Below are 20154 nucleotides of genomic sequence, written 5' to 3'. Positions count from 1 at the left end.
TAGGAACACCTGTCCTACTCAATTTAGCATGCATGGTGTGATATTTGACATATTATTCTAAATGCAGCTGCTTAAAATATATTTAACGTTTTTTTACGGCTAAGTAAGTGGGATCTTTCTAAACACTGGTCTATGGTAAACTATCATTAATAAATAAATGTCATTTCAGACCAAACTTAGTCTCAGCATCATTGTGGTTACAGCTCATTCTGCTGCGGTTTACGTTCTACACATCTGAGACGCGTATCATGTGGAGTATACTGTACAATACTGTGAGTCAGGTGAACTAGAAAAGAAAAAACAAAAAAAAATAAACGTTATAATGAGCAGGATGACTCAAGAAGCAAGAACTGGGAACCCCTGAGATATATCACAGCCGTTCCCGCACACAGTGTGGACACTTCGACACAAGCCAAACACCATAAACTTTGTATAAACACAATATTATTCTTTAGTGACTCTTTAGCTTAAAAGCCTTCCTTATTTGTCCCAAGCCGAACGTGATGACATCACCCTTGTACCAAAAGGCATGATGCGAATGCCTTGGAGGGCTTTCACATAAATATTTACACTTGGGACACTAAGCAGGCAAAGGTTCCATAGACAACAAATCAGCCAGGAAAGCATTATATTAGCCAAGATTAGAAAGAGGTCTGTAAAGTGGCAAAGCAGAAGCAGTCGAAGCAGCAGCAGCATCGTAAAATGAAAAGAGGCCTCTCCTAGTTTGGGCTTTGTGCACTGAGTGAGTCTCTTGGTTTATAGTGAATGGACCGCTGTTAAAGACCATTATCAAGATGTATTTCAATGTACTAATGATATTAGTTCATTGGGCAGGCAATTTGATTTACAACGTTTTATACATCAATCTGGCTCTTTTGAATGATTTTCAACTCATCCAGAGGCAAGCTTTCATAATCATGATATTTTCCATAAGACATATTTCCTTGGTTTATTCAAGCTAGCTGACACACTCTGCAGGGAAAAGTGCTAGTCAGAGGTCCACTTTAGATGAACCCAAGAAGATAGAATCAGCAAATAAGATGTTGTCTTTATGATCTTTAGATATCTTGTCCATGGAAACTGGAGATACAAACATGGTAAGAGAATGAGTCATTAAAGAAATAAATAACGATTTGTAGCATTAGACGGGAAAAATCACAGGGTCAAACAATACATGCCTTTATTTTCAAGATGGTAAAATGCTTAACATTATAACATTCTATAATTCATATAATGTATATAATTCATTTCAATAATCTAAAAATTCAATGGAAAGACTTTGAACTGCTGCTTTGTTTTATTCATCTAATTCCCCACCCATCAGCTCATGGAAAAGTTGTTACCAGGTCATAAGAACTTTCCAGGGGAAATGTCTATAGATCTGACACTGTGTTGTTTATTTAGAGTTTTAACCTTTAAGAGCCGCTTTCTAGATTTATATGCAGTCTGATACAATCTGATACACTTTTTAGAATCGAAATAATATTTACTGCCAAGTATTATGGGTTGCATGTACAAGGAATTTGTCATAGTGTGCTGGTGCTATATAAATATGAAGAACTATAAAATGAATACAATATTAATCAAATTAAATCAAATCAAATCAAATTTTATTCGTCACGTACACATACATACAGAGTAAGACATGCAGTGAAATGCTTTGTACGATTGTCCGGCATGAGGGAATGGGGGGGGTTAAACTATGTAAAATCTAAAAATATATAAAGATAAAGATATATATAGGAAAAATAGGATAAATTGTATATACAATTTTTTTTTTAAAGATAAAGCTTTTTAAAGATAAAGACTATACAGTTTGGGCAGGGGATGTCAAGTGAGTCAAAAACAAATAGAGAGAAGATGATTATTTTCCTGAATGAGTCCCAGTGGTTGCAATATAATGGTCCTTGTTGATTGTGTTAATGGAACACAATAAAGATAAACAGTGTGGATTTTACACTACTGTAATTTTAGAGCAGGTCAGAGATAATGGTGAGTCCTTGGTTTTAATGATGAGTCGATTCTGAATGCCAAGAAGACACGTTATATATACAATATCACACAAAAGTGAGTACAACCCTCACATTTCAGCAAACATTTAAGTAAATCTTCAGGGACAATACTGTAGAAATGAATCTTGTATATATTCAAGAGTAGTCAATGTGCAGCTTGTATAGCAGTACAGATTTACTGTCCTCTAAAAATAACTCAACGTACATTGTCTGAATAACTGGCAACAAAAATGACGTGTAACCATGCAAAGCCACATGTCCTATTTATCATGTTCATGGTTTTGTCTGCTTGATAGGACCATAAAAATCTGTGTATCGTGTACAACCCGTATCCCGGAAATGTTGTTTTAAGTTTGAATAAAAGAAAAACTAAAAGACTTTTAAATCACATGATTTATTTTTTTTTATTCACAGTAGAACTTAGAGAACATAACAAATGTTTCAAATGAGTTCATTTAAAATTTTATGCCTGTTACAGGTTTTAAAAAAACAATAACAAAGGCCTGAAAAAGCCAAATATTTGTAAAAAATATTCAGCTGGAAGATCATCTAGCAACTAATCAAGTTAATTGACATCAGGTCTGTAACATGATTAGCTATAAAAGGGATGTCTTAGAGAGGCAGAGACTCTCAGTAGTAAAGATGGGCAGAGGCTCTCCAATCTGTGAAAGAGTGCGTAAAAAGATTGTAGAATACTTTAAAAACAACGTTCCTCAACGTCAAATTTCAAAGGCTTTGCAAATCTCATAAGCTACAGTAAATAACATCATCAAAAGTATCAGAGGGGCCCGTACAAACAAAACCGGGACCTTAGACAAAACTGCATCACTCATTAGCATGATTGTGTAATTGACATTACTAAATGGGCCCAGGAATACTTCCAGAAACCACTGCGGGTAAACACAATCCGCCGTGCCATCTGCAGATGCCAACTAAAGCTTCTTCTTCTTCTTCTTCTTCTTCTTCCAGCTTCTTCCATTAGGGGTCGCCACAGCGGATCACCCATCTTAATACCCCCCTGTCCACTACATCTGCCTCTTTCAAACTAACTACACTTGACACTTTCCATTACGTTCCATCATTGTTGACCCCAGGTACATGAACTCCTCCACCTTTATCACCTCATCTCCCTGCAACCGCACCACTCCACTGCCCTCCCTCTCATTCACACACATGTACTCTGTCTTACTCCTACTGACTTTCATTCCCCTTCTCTCCAGCGTGTACCTCCACCTCTCCAGGCTCTTCTCAACCTGCTCCCTACTCTCACCATAAATCACAATATCATCCACAAACACCATAGTCCTGACCTCGTCTTTCAACCTGTCCATCACCACTGCAAACAGGAAAGGGCTCAGAGCCGATCCTTGATGCAGTCCACAAACTACATTTGCTTGAATTGGCTTTGGCTTGAGAAGATTCAGGGCATCCCTGAGGTGTAGCTGGAATCAGAAATGAAGTTGGTCTTGTCAGTCTTAATGAAGTCTTGACTGTGTAGCTGTGTATTGAAGACTTTAATTGGGATTTGGTCTTTATTTGGTCTTTAATTGTTGTTTGTTAGATTGCTTCCGAATAATGTTTCATCTGAACACACATCTAAGTGCCTAGTAAACAGTATAGCATATATCATTAATGGAAAAAGAATTACAATATATCTTCTATAGCATTAAAATTTTCAGCAGTGTATGCTTAATGTGTATGCTTAAATAAATAGCCCATCTGTTCAGTGTCCTGAGGCACCATCACTTAGCTACAAACAAAACACACACAGGTCCCATATGTATATGACACTGTGGCTTGCAGAACTCTTGATGATCGGACAAAGTGCTGTAGGAGATCGTTTTCAAGATGCTATGTGCTATGCGACTTATCTGGGATATACTAAGAGCAGTTCAAGAATAAATTCTACAACTGCAAATGCATTGTTGAGAACATTGTTCAGCAGATGTGTAGACTTTCTGGACAACTTTTGAGTTCAAAGCCATAACTCTAATTACTGCTGGCTATCGGCATAAATATGTAATGACCGGAAAAGGGCAGTGGAGCAGCTAATGACCAGTGCTGCTTTACATTAGCTGAGGTTTAGAATGAACTCTCTTTTTTGATAACGGCACCTCCGGTCCTCAGTTCAGGGCACAAAACACTTTTACACAGTTAAAGCACTTATCGACAACTGATGGATCTGGTTTCTAGAAGGAACACACTGGGCGTTTTATTTACTTTGTAAAAATGGAAAATATATTTTTTTATTTTGTTCTGTTTGGGGTCACACTGATTTTCTAGGGTAAATGTATGTGTCTCCATATGTGATTGGTCAGAATAGTATGTTTAGGCTAAGTTAAGTCAAAGTGATAGGTGGTAAAGTAGCCTTACTTTTGGTATATCTATTGACTAATGATGTAAGCATTTCTTATTTTAGTGTTTACATACACATATATGTACAGTATCTCACAAACGTGAATACACACCTCACATTTCAGCAACCATTTTAGTGTATCTTCTCAAGGGACAATACCATAGAAATGAAACTTGGATATGTTTTAGAGTAGTCAATGTGCAACTTATACAGTACAGACCAAAAGTTTGGACACACCTTCTCATTCTAAGAGTTTTCTTTATTTTCATGACTATATAAATTGAAGATTCACACTGAAGGCATCAAAACTATGAATTAACACATGTGGAATTATATATGGAATTATATACATAACAAAAAAGTGTGAATATTCTAGGTTCTTCAAAGTAGCCACCTTTTGCTTTGATTACTGCTTTGCACACTCTTGGCATTCTCTTGATGATCTTCAAGAGGTAGTCACCTGAAATGGTCTTCCAACAGTCTTGAAGGAGTTCCCCGAGAGATGCTTGGCACTTGTTGGCCCTTTTGCCTTCACTCTGCGGTCCAGCTCACCCCTAAACCATCTTGATTGGGTTCAGGTCCGGTGACTGTGGAGGCCAGGTTATCTGGCGCAGCACCCCATCACTCTCCTTCTTGGTCAAATAGCCCTTGATGCCTACAGTGTGACTCTACAATTTTCATAGTCATGAAAATAAAGAAAACTCTTTGAATGAGAAGGTGTGTCCAAACTTTTGGTCTGTACTGTATACCAGTACAGATTTACTGTCCTGTCATACAGCCATTACTATCAGGTAATAAAGACATGACATGAGTAGGGGTGCAACGAACGGCAGGATTTATATATGTATATATATGCTCCAGTGATGCTGTAACATGGCTGATTCTGTGCTCTGAATCTAAAACAATCAGGAGTTTTACATAAGTTCAGAAAAAGCACGTTGTACCTTTATTATTGTATGCATTTCAGAATGTTTTTGTTAATTATTTGGCATTTATTATAGATGCATGCACTATAATACCTAACGTGGATCTCAGTTATGGTGAACTGCACTCTGAATGGAGTGTAGCTATAGAAATTTACAGTGCAGTCTGGTCACCCTGACCGCTCTCAACAGTTGTACACTGAGATGCTTGGGCTATAAATATATTAAGGAGCTCTGTGTACACACGCGCCATGTGGAAATGGAATGAAACGGCTCAGCTGTTTGGATGGGTGATTTTTATTGTCGAACAGGTATCAAAAACTGTGCAGTGGCTTTTTCTCTGGTCTTTCGGGATCATAGGTAAATTCTGCAGCTATACATTACTGATGATTTGAGCCTACGTGTTTTTTTTCTGCACAGCACTCATACTGCGTCTCCTACATCCATAAATGGAGAGGGACCACTGTAAAACTGCCACTGCCAAGATATTATTTGGGTTGTAGATTTTTCCTGGCAAAGCAAAAGCACTGACTGGGTATACTGGTGGTAGACATTTATCAAGTGATGGTTTTAATCACCTCAGTGTCACTCTGACGAGCTACAAAGCCGATTAACAAGGCCTGGTGAAATACACAGTGTTTACAATGGAAGCACAAAAGCTGCGGTGCTATGTCTCATAAAAGAACATTAGCAACAAAGATGCCACTCTGAACTCGGTGTCACAGTTTCGGTCTAAGAATGGACCACCACTACTATGAATAAAGATGGCCAAAGGTATTTCAAAACAGTTGTATTGAATAAGAGGCTCTAATCCTGTTCCTGCATGTCAATGTTTCTGTGTACAGTTTGCCAAGTTTGGAGTGAAAGAGATTGGAAGTGTCCTGCAAGCCAGGATACAGCACCCCTAGTGCATAGATGTTTAAGGGCCTTGCACAAGGGCCCCGTGCGGTCAGTAAACCAGAGCCTGAGCTACCAGTCCCCACCTAGAAAACTCTTCTCCATAAAATGGTCTGTGTTGTGCAGGACAACACATCTACTCAAGTACAGGAATAGGGTCCTTCATCCAATAAAAGGCTAATATTGGTGCTTGGTCAGGTGTCCACACATTTTTCACCTGGGAGACAGTTGTCCCTGCGGCAGAAATTAGGTTTTAGTTTCCGTTTTTGCATTTTGCAAAATACTGCATTCATTAAAAAATGTGAGATTTATTATGATCTGCTTTTCAATTGACGCTGATGGTGGCATGGTGGCACATCATTCATTTTGGAATTAGCCTTTTATGACTTTAGGTCATAATCAGACCTGGTTGAGTTGTAAATCCGAATGCAGTGGAGATACATATGTACCTCTGATGCACAGCTAAAGTGCCAGTATGTTGTAACCCTATCCGCTGGAGAAATATCAGCTTTTACGCATTTCCATTGTGCATTTGATACCTGGAATCTAATCAACTTATGATACAAACAAGACAAAAAAAGAGATCACCCAGAACATGCATTACATACAGAACTGTAAAGCATCTCACAATTTCTGGTTATTGTTGCAGAAGAAGAGAAGGAGGAGGCTCGCGCGTTTCCGACGCCCACGTGTAGCACACGCATTGTCTCGTTAGAAGATATAAGACGTCGGAAGGCTGCGTGACGCTTTAATGCCCACAGGGCGGGTCTTTCGGCGGTTTTCGAATCAATAGATCTGGCAACCCGCCACAAGTCAGTTCTGAGATGTAGAGGACTGGAGACACCGAGCGCATGCACGAAGATGCCCATGGCTTTGGAAGAGGGGCGTGCGCGGCCGGTGGTCATGCGGACTGCAGTGAGGTGCATGTGGGAGCTTTTCCCCCACGCCGTGCTTATCCTCTCCCTCATCGCTTACGCCGTGCTCGGTGCCTTTCTCTTCCAGGAGATCGAGGGGAGACCGAGGAACGACACGGATGAATACCGCAATTTCGTGCGCCAGGTCGTCGACACCGTGCGCAATCGCTCCGGTACGCGCGAGCCGCTTCTTATATCCATTTTTCTTTTACTTTATATATTTCACAGCAGCTTTTTGGGTTTTGTCTTTTTCTCATGTGTTTTAAAGATTGAATGAGATTAAGTGATTATTATTATAATTATTATTACTCAAAATTTTTTAAAATAAGCAGCCTGATATCTAATAGACACGTTTCTGGCCACAAGATTCATGTTTGTAAAGTTTGTTGGACTCACTTGTTAATTATATTTTTATATTAATAACAATTATTATTATTATTATCATTATTATTATTATTACATCCAAGGATATTTGAGTTTTCATGTTGTTGAATCTGCAATCAGTTTAATGCTAAATAATGAACCGAAACTGTTAAATGCACGCTTGTATGACACTGAGCTTTGTTGTCTTGGTGTTGGATGTTCAGATGAGTCTGAGGAGGTTCTCGTGGGTGCCATTGAGCAGAAGATCAGAACGGACTACCAGGCTGTGTGGTCTCAGAGTCATAAAAACTGGACCTTTTATGGCTCGCTCTTCTTCTGCTGCACCGTCTTCACCACTGTGGGTGAGGGAACAATCAGATTCTCTCTATTTTTTGTTCTGTATCTATCCACACTTTTCTTTGTGGCACTTTCCCTTTCACAAGCTGTTACTTGGTTATTGAAAATGATATTTCATATAGGCAGTCGATGAATTTAGCACACATTTCGCCAAGTCTTTATCGATGCACATATCGCAGGCCTTCCAAACTTCTTACATTGTTTTTATGGCATTCTTATATAGGGTCAAGGTAAAGACAAGTGGTTCATATTGGCATTTTAGCCAAATATACTATTCAGTACATCCTGAAACAAAGCAACGTTCATCCGGAAACCAAGGTGATACCTAAAACAACATAAAATGGGAAGTGGGAGCTCAGTGTTTAAGGCTCTAGGGAACTGATCGAAAGGTCAGGGGTTCAAACCCCAGTATCACCCAGCTGCCACTCTTGGGCCCTTGAGCAAGGCCCTTAACCCTACAGGGGTGCTGTACCTGTGCTCTGACCCCAGCTTCCTAATATCACTGGGATTTGTGAAGAAAAAAATTCCCTGTGCTGTAAAATACAGGTGAAAAGTAAAAAATTATAAAGACAATTTGCACTACTTTATTCGTTAGTGTTACACTGTCACACTAACCAATAAAGTAGTGCAAATTGTCTTTATAATAATACATACAGTACATAGATACATAGTGGTTTATCTTAATAATATAAATAATATTTAATTCCTTAGAGTGGCATTTTGTTTAGATCCTGGTCATGTTTTGACATAAGCTTTAGTTATAACATAATCACTGTAAAAGTTTGATTTCATTGTATGGAACACAAATCCTGTTACAGTAATAGGTCAGCTACTATATGTTTGTGGACAAAGCATCCTTAAAATGCACAACGTGTCCATAGCTTCAATTTTTTTAAGTACTGGATTATGTAGCCCAGAGTCTTTGTTCGAACATGTCATGAAAACTATTGTGTTCATTCAATGAATTAGAAAGACTGTATGTAAATGAGTATCAATGTCCATGAATAGTGGTGTATTTCACACCTGGGTGGACGATGTCCCAACCCCCTTTTGGATCTATTAAGTTGGAATGCCACTGTTGAAACTAAAAAAGAAAAAGTAACACACCTATGTGCCATATCTAGAAACAGATCCTTTCCAGATGTCCAGTGTGACCCGTCTGTCCCTTTCTGATCAAGTAAAATGGGCAAATGAAAAGTAGTGATCCCTTCATACCTAACAAAACCGTTTCCCCCTCACATTTATTTAAAAAAAAATAAAAACATGAAGAAAGCTTGGGGAAATTTTACTCCAATATACAAATATCTATGTTCAAGCAGGCATAGATGTGTCGCAGATATTATAGCTCTTTATGGACCCTAATTCATGGAAATCTCATTAAACTGTGGTAGCTCAGTGGTTCAAAGTTCAAATCCCAGTACCACTAAGATATCAGTGCTGGGCCCTATGAGCAACCCTCAACTGCTCAGTTGTAGTTTGCTCTGGATAAGAGCATCTGCTAAAAGCTGCAAATGTAAAGTCAGATGTTGCAAATGTATACTATTCACGGCCATTTCGTCGATCCTGATAATACAGTTTTTCTCAGTTGCTTCAGAGGGTTTCTCCAATCAGAAATTCAATTCTCAAAACTACTTGTTTAACCTCCACATTATTTAGTAACTTGTGCTCATCATAAAAACATTTCTCGTTGCTTTGATGTCTGCTGTTTCCTATATTATCGGTTGTTTATGTTCATGTTGATCAAAATATATTATACTGGTTTCACCTGAATCGTCTAAAACCCCAAAACATCTCAGCCTCAGTTCATTGCATACGTCATTGAATGCAAAATAGTTAAACCAGTTGTCATCATCTGTCATCTAAAATCTCTATTAAACTTTTTTTGTAAATGTGACTTGAAGTGATGAATTGTGCAGATGAATCTCGAATGTCATTAATGAAGGCGAGTGAACGGCATCAGATCAACCAATAATCAACCAGTTCTCTAAAACAGTTCAAAGGTGAATTTCATGAACCTTTAATTGGCAACAGAGCAAAACAAAGAATTTTAATTCATGAAAATGGATGAACAACTAAGAAACGAACAGACACTAATACAGTACAGTAAAAGTGTGAATCCTGTCTGGACTCTTACAATCAATATAAATCAAATATGCAATTAAATAAATAAATTTGTGCTGCTGAAATTCATAGATGCCAAACAGAAGAATTTTAATGTTGTGGATTTCTAATCACTGTACCACAGTTTATATCAGGAAATACTGAAACTGTGCATCATACTGAGAACACGAATTAACATTTTGATGATCTTGTTTCTGAACAATGACAAAAGGACTTTTCATTCTGATGGGAATGAGATGTTCATTGACACGAATACTTACTTTTAAAAGAGGAACTGAGGATTTTGAGAAAGGTTCAGGCTTTTGCAAGAGATCCAATGTCAATGTCAAATAGTTTTGAGAAATGCAATTACTGATTTGCAAATATTAAGGATGATTCGAGAAAAGCTCCAAAGCAACTAAGAAAAACTGTAAGAGTCTTTTGCAAAAAAAATCCAGGAAAAGTTCACAGATGCCCAAGACTCCTAATTCCCTTTAAGGGGCAAACCAGATGTCACTATTAGAAGCAAAATTAGAATGAAATGTTTTTAATTTTTGCTTTATCTATCCACAAAACTTGTGCTTGACCGATTGGAGCTTGATTGTTTATCTCAGATTATTTTCTCATCCATACCCCAAATCTGATAAAGCATGTGTAATAGGACAGATATTCGATTTCATTGTGGAATGAGTGATGTACGGTTTTGACTAAAATTCAATGATGCATCATTTGGAGAAACGAGAGATGAAATAAATTAATGTTACGATGCAAAATGGGAAACCCGTACTCTGTACATTCTGAGTTTTTCATCAAGCTGTTCTGACTCCTTCCTCCTCTCTCTTTCTCTCTGTCTGTAATGCTGTGATTGTGTTTGCACAATATATTATGTACATTTGTAATAATTCGTGAGGACACAGAGTTTAAACAGTAACCAGGCTGACTGCAGAAAAGGAGCAGACTAACAAAAGAGATCCCATTTACAAAAGCTTTGGGCAAGAAAGAAAGGTATTTTATACTTTATAGTACATCGAAATTCTTCCTCCACATATCCCAGCAATGTTAGGAAGCTGTGGCCAGAGAGCAGCCATGATGCAGCGCCCCATGACTGTTAAATGCATGCTTGTATGACATTGTGCTTTGTGGTTTTGGTGCTGGATGTTCAGATGAGTCTGAGGAGGTTCTTGTCTTTGACATTGAGCTCTGCCAGACCAAACCGAGCCAAATGGCAGAATACATAAGGTCACCTAAGTCGAAGAGCTTGTTCGTACAGCTCATTATTGTCAAGCAATGTTCATGCAAATCCATCACATCGATGCAAAAACATCTTAGCGATGTTAGAAAGCTGGGGTCAGAGTCTCGAGTCGGTCATGATACAGTGCCCCTGAATCACAAAGGATTAGGGGCCTTGCTCAATGGCCCATAATTGGGGAATTTTGGCAATACTAGGACTTAAACCCCTGACTTTCTGATCAGTAAACCTTCAGTAACCACTGAGCCTTAACCCAGAGCCTTAACCACTGAGCCTTAACCCAGAGCCTTAACCACTGAGCCTCAACCCAGACCCTTAACCAAAAACCTATTCCACTTCCCTAGTATAAACTTTTTCACCACGCCATACTCAACATTCATTCATTTATTTTCGCACAATGACGTGTTTTATTCTTGTCAGGGTCCTGGTGGATTAGATAGCTATTCCAGGAATATTATGGGTTAGGCAGAAACTGGATTAACTGCTACTCCAATGCAGGGTGTTTTCTAACAAATAATGCAGAAGAATTCAACCAAAACACACACTCTCCTTTAAATTTTTGCTATTATTGATCAAGGACTAAAACAACAGTTAGAAACCAGGCAAGAAACATACACTATATGGTAAGTGTTTTAGGACTTTTTCAGATATATGTGGTTCTTCCCCAAACTGTTACTAGACAATTGTAAAGGATTATAACAGCATATTGGTGTAATATCATCCAATTTTTCCTAAACTTTACCTAAGAGACCCAAAACTGTTTCAGCATGACAATGCCCCTATGCACAATGGGTTAGAGAAGAAGATCTCCTGCTATAGAGCTCTGAACCTATTAAACACATTTGGGATGTTTACATATCCCCAGCATCATTTGTGTGTCGGAAAAAAAATAAATGAGACTTTTGTATTGATAAAAATGAAACAGGGATTTGCGGCAAAGGTTTCCTGAGTGCCACAGTCATCCATGGCCAGGAGTTCACGTGAAAAAGGGTGGAACAAAGCTTTCAGAGCAAACCGAGCCAAATGGCAGAATACATGAGGTCACCTAAGTGAAAGAGCTTGTTCATACAGCTCACTTTATTGTCAAAGCAATAGTCATGCAAATCAGTACATTTTTGAAAGGTAAATGCCTTTGGGATGAATTATACTGTTGACTGCACCACAGGCTTCCTCACCTCACTTACATCAGTACCTGACTTTACTGTCTAATCCAACTACTAAATCTAGGAATAACTATAACTGTAAATTGGAAGAAATGTGGATTAGGATGTTCATAAAGCACATACAGATCTTTTGGTCTGGTAAATAAATGCTATCATTCAGCATCATGGGAGGCTACCTTTAGCAACATAACTTAAAGGTTTTTGTTTGTTTTGCATTGTTTTTGAAGAAATTTTGCCCCAGTCTTCTTCTATGCTTAACTTCACTGAGTGACCGCTGTTGTTTATGCAAAGCTCTTTTAAAAACAAGTTATTGTTGCTTAATTTTACTGAAGTATACTGTAAGTCATCTGTGCTTGAGTTTGATTTCTAACATACACTGTTCTGGCCACAAGAATCATAATCTTAGCAGGAAGTAACAACTCATTGGTTAAGACGTTTGATTTCAGAGGTATATACAACCACGCAGCTGCTTCCTGTAACACAACGAGCAGTTCAGAGCTCAAGATTCGACTGCATATCAGATGCCAACATAATTTTGCCAACTGGTCTATGTTGGCAAATTAAAAAAAAAAAATGATTTGAGAGTAGAAATGTTAAACGTGTTTCTGAAAGGTGTGGAAACTCTTTCCTTTTTGCATTGAAGGATGAAAAATAGCAGCTGCTCACGACCACAAATGATTAAAAGAGTCCTGGTTGGTTTTTTTACACAAAGATTTATCATTTAAATGGTTTTATGAAAGGAATCATGCAGAGCTGTTTTACACACACCCATGGCTATGCTTAGCTTTACTTTGCTAATATTTTGTTGCTGAATTAGTTGCTAATATGCATTGTCATACTGAGTGACAGCATCCAGCTAACAAAACAATTACTAATTAGTAGCATACCTCTATATTTCGATTTCTTTTTCTCATCATCTTTTTTCTTGTTACAATACTGAGCCCCTGATTGTTTTGACCTTTTCATGGTCATGGAAATACTTTAAATTCAGGTAAACATGGACAAGGTTTCCCGTTCTTTTTTCTCTCACCAGAAACTACTCAGATAATTGCAAGTAAACGTAATACGGCAAAATATAAAAGCCCTAGTCTACCTCCTATTTGCCTATGAATAGAAATGGTGCTGGCACTATTTTCTAAATGGTTAATTATTTGTCTTACACTTTGAGCAAAATTTTTTGGAGGTTGACTTTAAAATCAGACGTTCATTTGTGTAACATTTAAATTCACAAGTCATAAAGCTTGTCCTCATAGGCACAGGTAATACACGTCTGCTTTTTCTTTCTCTGCTTTTGTATGTGTCTCTCATGGAGATACATGTCTTTGCTCTCGTCTGGTCAAATATCCTAGTATTTTTGCTAAAATCCAACACCATACAATCTACACCATCTAAATATTAGTTGCAGCTATGATCGATTTGTACAGACGTCCTTTTCTACATCCATTACGAACAAGAAAACACTATACAATACCACTGACTGAGCTGTTTAAAGCCACAGGTGACCCACAGCCACTGATTGCATCAGTTTAGTGCAGCTTATAGACCAGCCACTTCCCCATGATGCATCCACAGTAGTGCATTAACCCACACACAAATACAAACATTGCATACAGTTTAACAAAATCTTTTTTGCGGAGTTTTACAGTTTTTATGTCGCTTTGGAGCATTAATATGTGCAAACCACAGTGTACAATTTGTACACAAAGCACAACACATTGACAAAATCCCTGACAAAAAAACATCTCATTGCCATCAGAAGGACAAGACATCAACAAGAAAGTCAAAATGTTTAGTCATGTATTTCCTGATATAAACTACGGGTTACAACGATTGACACAAGACTGAATTTCTTCTGTTTGGCATCTACGAATTTCAGCAGCACAAATTCATTTGATTGCATATTTGATTTATGTTGATTTCAAGAGACCAGACAGGCTTCACACATTTACTGTAATGTACTAGTGTTCATTTGATTCTTGGTTGTTTATACATTTTCTGAAATTGTAATTGTGTTTTGCTCTGTCTGTATAGTGTATACGCTCACCAATTGAAGGTTCGCGACATTCACCTTTGACCTATTTTAGAGAACTAGTCGATCATCGGTTGATCTGATGCCATTCACACATTTATTAGTGACATTTAAGATTCAACTGCACAATTGATCAATTCAAGCCACATTTACAAAAAAAAAAGTTTGATAGAAATGTACGATTAACAGATGATGACAACTGGTTTAACTTTTTTACCCTCAGTGAACCAATGGCGAGATGTTTTGGGGGCTTTTCAGGTGAAAACAGTATAATATATTTGAAACAACATTGAAACAATCCTTGATACGAGAAATGCTTTTATGATGCGTACAAGTGACGACGTGACGAGGTTCGAAGTAGTTTTGAGAATTTCATTTCGGATCTGAGAAACGCTCCAACGCAACTGAGAAAAACTGTAATGAACTTTGTGCGTGAACAGACCAGATTTTGGATGCAAATGTAAGTGTATTGGTAAAGCAGATAAATGCAAAGTCAATGTAAAAATAACGTCAGGTGATCAACAAACAAAACATAATCACTCGAGGAATCAGTTAATATGCCTTGTAGTGGAGAATTCTGGGAAATGTTTATGTTGACATGAGTTTTATTTACTTAAGTTGTTCTGTAAAACTGATAATCTTTATCATGGAACCAGGTGTGAAGGTGGGACACACGCCACTCACTGCATCTTCATAAATCAAGCCGATGAGATTCAAATCTCAATGCATAGCCAACGATATGATACATTAAAGATACATATGAAGCAAATACCGATGCAATGCTATACAATTCACCCCTATTACGATGTAGTGTGATCCGATTTCGATTTTATTCAACACAATGTGATTCAATGCAATATGATGCAATGAAAAAAAATAATTCTATGCAATTCTGTATGTTACAGATAGTTAATTTTTTTTTCCTTTGGTTCAGACAGACAGCAAATCTATTTCCTCAAGTGCCTTTTGACTTCTAACGCATGACCCTTTCACAAATAGGCATTAGGCAGCGGTAGTGCAAAAAAAAAAAAAAAACACTGACCAAAAAGATTAAATAAAACCATACATTCTTTATTTCTGTTCTATCTCCAGGAAAATGCATCTCTACCTCTGCCATGTTAATCTGTATTCTATGTGACTTCCAGGACACGCCTCTGTCTCCGTTGTGTTGTGATACACAGCAGCAGTGGTGCTGAGAGAACTCGCTTGAGAATCAGTTCAGCGAGGAAAAATCGATCTACATATAAAATACTGGTCACAAATTATTTGTCTCTCTGGAAACCCCATGAAAAACACACACACACACACACACACACACACACACACACACACACACACACACACATACAAGAATTCCACACAAATATTAAAACTACCTCAGAATTGAATCAAAGACACTGGAGCTAATAAAGTTGATAAAATTCCTATACAAATACATATAATGTCCATTTTTACATTGATCTTACCTTTATGTAAAAGTAAAAGAAACTGGTAGCCTAGACCATAAATGGGGCACCATATTCCTCCTTTTCAGCTCATTTAACATCTGACACCTTAACTGTAATAATGCCTACACAAAGAGTCTGTAATCACGTAATAATCAGGTCTACATATGGTTATAGCTGTCCAGAATCAGAATCAGAATCAGAATCAGGTTTATTGGCCAAGTGTGTTGACACACACAAGGAATTTGGTTCCAGCTGTTTGTTACTCTCAAAAGTACATACATAAATAAAAACCTATACATGACAAGACAGACACAACAAGACAAAAACAGACTATACAAGACAATACAGACAATATGAGACAGTATAGACAGTGTGGGTAATAAATAGGGATACAGACCAGTAATGTACATAAAGTGTGGGAGTGCATGGTAGTGCAAATGACAGTATTGTGTGCCAGTATGACGAGAGAGGTTACTATAAAACTTTGTACAGTATATAGAAGCAATAGTGTGTGTAACATATACAGATAATGTGATGAGTGACAGTTTTGTGTGGTACTCATAGATATGAGCATGGAATTTAATTATGGTCAGTTGTTAGTGAGGGTGATTGCTTGGGGAAAGAAACTGTTCCTGTGTCTGGCAGTCTTAGTGAACAAAGTTCTGTAGCGCCTGCCAGAAGGGAGGAGCTGAAAGATGTCCAAGCGAGCACTTTAGAACTGGGAACGCCCTCATCACTCTCCTGAGGGAATAGTACCATTCGGCATTTTCCCCAGTCTATCACAAACCTGCCATCTGATAGTGTAGCATCGGCAGACGGACAACGTCACTAAGAGCTCATGAAAGCTTCTGATGCGAGCAGCAGAAACCACAGAAGGAGGAGAACAGGACAGCTAATAGCCAGTAGCTTCCGTTCATTCATTAGCTCTTTACTGGTACACACACAACCACACGAGGCTTGATGCCACTGCTTCCTTGATACTGAAATTTGATGGGGAAGAAAACCTTGGATCTGCTGGACGAGTTGTGCTGTTTAAGTGTAATCTAAAACTTTCTCTCTTATTTGAAGGGATGCCCTATTAAATTAATTCCAGGGACAGTATTTCTCTACATTACAGTGTCATTTTTTACCTTAACCATCCAGGTCTTGGTCTGAAGTACTGGTTTATTCTTGAACTCAGCCACTATGCTGTACCTCGAAACACTGGTGCACTAATAACTCAGAATAACTTATAAAATATCTATACATACAATATTATGAGAACACCGACTTTTCCAGCCATTCATTGTTCTTCCCTGAAATGTTGCCACAAAGTTGGACGCACAAAAATTGTAAAGGACGTCTTTGGATGCAGTAGCATAAAATTCTTCCTTTACTTTAACTAGACGAGACCCAAACCTGTTCCAGAATAACCATTCCACTGTGCACAATGCCAGCTTCATGTAGATATTGGTTGGAGTGGAAGATCTCCTGCTATAGAGCGCTGACCTTAACCCTATTGCACACTTTTGGGATGAATTGTAACTCTGAATAAACCCCAGACCTCCTCACCACACTTATATCAGTATTTAGACATTTCTAACACCCCTTTGGCTAAGTGCACCCCGATCTCCACAAGCAGCCTAGTGGAACATCTTCCCAGAAGAGTGGAGGTGCAAATAATAAGTGCAAATTGGGACTATATGTGGAATGAGATGTTTGAAAGAACATACAATATCTGGGCAATTGTCCACAATCCATCCGGTCCATACGCCCCGGTTTCAACCTTGCAGTTTTTTTGGACGTCGTCAGAAAACCGTGGCAGATTCCCCAAGATGTTCAGTAAAGAATACGTCAAATATGTATTAATTATCTGCTGATTTATTTTTTTAAATAAGTAAAGAGTTGTCACAGGAAATATTGTCTATGTTAAGTTGTTTACTATTTAATTCCCTTTGAAGTATTTAATTGTATGTACTAAATATGATTTAATTTTTATAGCCAGAGTTTGTTTTGCATGTGCATAAGGTTTTTGTACTTTACATGAACATATTATATTGTGTTGGTTTTTTTTTTAATTAATAACCACCACCCTCTTTCTGTCTCAGGCTATGGAGAGATCTACCCAGTGACTGGGCCTGGAAGAGCTGCATGTATCATCTATGCCATGCTGGGAATTCCACTCATGCTTCTAGTCATTTCAGATGTTGGTGACATTCTGGCCAAGTTGGTCTCCAATGCTTACCAAAGGTTGCACTCTTATTGCAAACGTTTTTCCTCTCAGCTGTGTAGCCTGTGCAAAAATCAGGAAAATTGCAACCCGCAGAACAGCGTCTATGCTTTCAGTCAGGACATCGCGGTGAGTAAACCACTGGACATCCGCGAGGTGATGATCACCCAGTCCACTGTTAAGCAGAAGTCCATACAGTTCCTCAAGAATATTGCGATTTTTGAGAGCATCATCGCACACGAGAAGTTTGGTCAGAACGGACCTCTGAAGCGCACAAAGTCTTGCCCCGAGCTTAACCAGATGCCACCGGTGCCTAAGGGCTTCAAGATGTGGGACTTTAATGCCATCGGCCAAGAGATGGAGAGTTTGAATGTGCCGTTCACACTGATCCTGCTAGTCGTCTTTGCTTATATTCTGGGTTGGGCATTGATCCTACCACTGTGGGAGACGGACTTAAATTGGTTCGATGCTTTCTACTTCTGCTTCATAACACTTACGACTATCGGCTTTGGTGACATAGTGCCGAAACACCCTAAGTTTTTCATGCTGACCTTCCTGTTCATCATCACAGGGATGGCCATCATGAGTATGGCCTTCAAGCTGGGCCAGTCACGCATTATCAGCTGTTACCACCGCTGCATTGGCTGCATCAGCTGCCTTGGTGTGGGAAAGAAGGGCATGTATAAGATTCAGGGAGATTAGTGAGTACTGTAAAGGATAAACTGGTAAAATCCAGTAAACAGATGCAATCGAGTAGAGATTAATTTAAGGTTCCTTAACGTTTTGCTCATCCAAATGAACCGAAATCATTTTCAATGCTTGGAATTCCACAAGCTCCACGGAGCATTGTAGATAGATGGGATCCATCGGTGGATGAATTATAAGTATGTATAATGCATGAGAGTGGATGATTTCAGCATTTCACATTCCTCTCAACTGAATTGTGGAGATTGTTGGACGACAATGCGGCACTGCATAACGGATCTGCCAGTATGGTGGAAGAGACCAAACCAGACCAATTTTCAGTTCTGACAGCATTTATTTACTTATGCTTACAACCGTTTTTTGTTGCTGTTGTTGTTTTCAGAGTCAAAAATGACTTGTTACACAACCTAGTCTGTCTTTTACTAGATAAGACTAGGATTCATAAAACGGAATTCTTCTGCCAGGCTTTTGTAATAACGAACAACAGGTTTTTCTCGACCAAACGTAACGTGTCTGATTAGTTTCTTTTCTATTGTTTGGAATCTGGGAACTTAATATGCTTTTTTTTTACAGCATATTCATGAAACATTGCAAGTTCATGTACCCAGATTGAGCACTTCAGCAAGTCAGTTTATGGCTGTATAGCATGTTATCAGACCTGGTTATCACTTTGCATATGCCAAATAAATAAAAATGGTTTACTGTTGATCCGACCTAACAGTGTCTTATTAGCAGTGGAGAATTTCCAAAATATGTACAATGTATGCACAATTACCAATTATCAAAAACAAATGCAAATATCAGAAAAAAGTCACCTGACGGTCAATTTTATAAAAACCAAATCCCAATCAATCACTTACTATGAAAATAATATATAAAAGCATTACTGTAGAGTATTATTACATATTTGCTTTTGCATTTCGAACAGATCTACATAATGAGGTAATGCAGTGGGTTGTACATCTTGAAATTCAGTTCAAAAGTTACATTTTCCCTCTTGTACTGCAAAGAAACAAATATCTATATAAATCTGATCTATATCACTTAGAAAGGCTTGATTAAAAATATTCCAGAAGTTATAATGCCAGTTAATAACAGAAGCAGCTCTTTCGGTTCCAGCTTAAGCGATGTAGCACGCATTTACAGGAAGATATTAGAAATGTTAGGCATTTTATTCATTTTTTTACAAACCCTCACCAGCACCTCAAAATATCTAACAGAATCAAAAATATGGCTCCAATAGAATAATAATAAATGAAAAAGTTGAAAAGGAGATGTGTTTAAACTGGAGCATGATAAACACCTCCGTTGGAATATAAAGTAGCTTAGGATATGCTATAGGATATAGAAAATGAGGATCACGGAGCGATATTACAAGTTTTTGTCACATCCGGTTTGTCCATACTCACTGTAATAATGTAAACATGAA

At 38.1% G+C, this 20154-nt stretch overlaps 1 protein-coding gene across 1 annotated transcript; it reads left to right on the top strand.

Moving 5' to 3' along the window:
- The first annotated feature begins 6906 nt into the window (after positions 1 to 6906).
- Positions 6907 to 19431, top strand: kcnk18 (potassium channel, subfamily K, member 18). The gene is made up of 3 exons (XM_046856540.1): positions 6907 to 7275; positions 7690 to 7827; positions 17899 to 19431. The coding sequence occupies exons 1-3, from the start codon at positions 7050 to 7052 to the stop codon at positions 18720 to 18722; spliced, it is 1188 nt and encodes a 395-aa protein (XP_046712496.1). The 5' UTR covers positions 6907 to 7049; the 3' UTR covers positions 18723 to 19431.
- Positions 19432 to 20154: the final 723 nt, after the last annotated feature.

This window comes from Silurus meridionalis, chromosome 8 (genome assembly GCF_014805685.1).
Source record: "Silurus meridionalis isolate SWU-2019-XX chromosome 8, ASM1480568v1, whole genome shotgun sequence".
Lineage (NCBI taxonomy): Eukaryota > Metazoa > Chordata > Actinopteri > Siluriformes > Siluridae > Silurus > Silurus meridionalis.
This window is presented reverse-complemented; position numbering and strand designations above follow the sequence as displayed.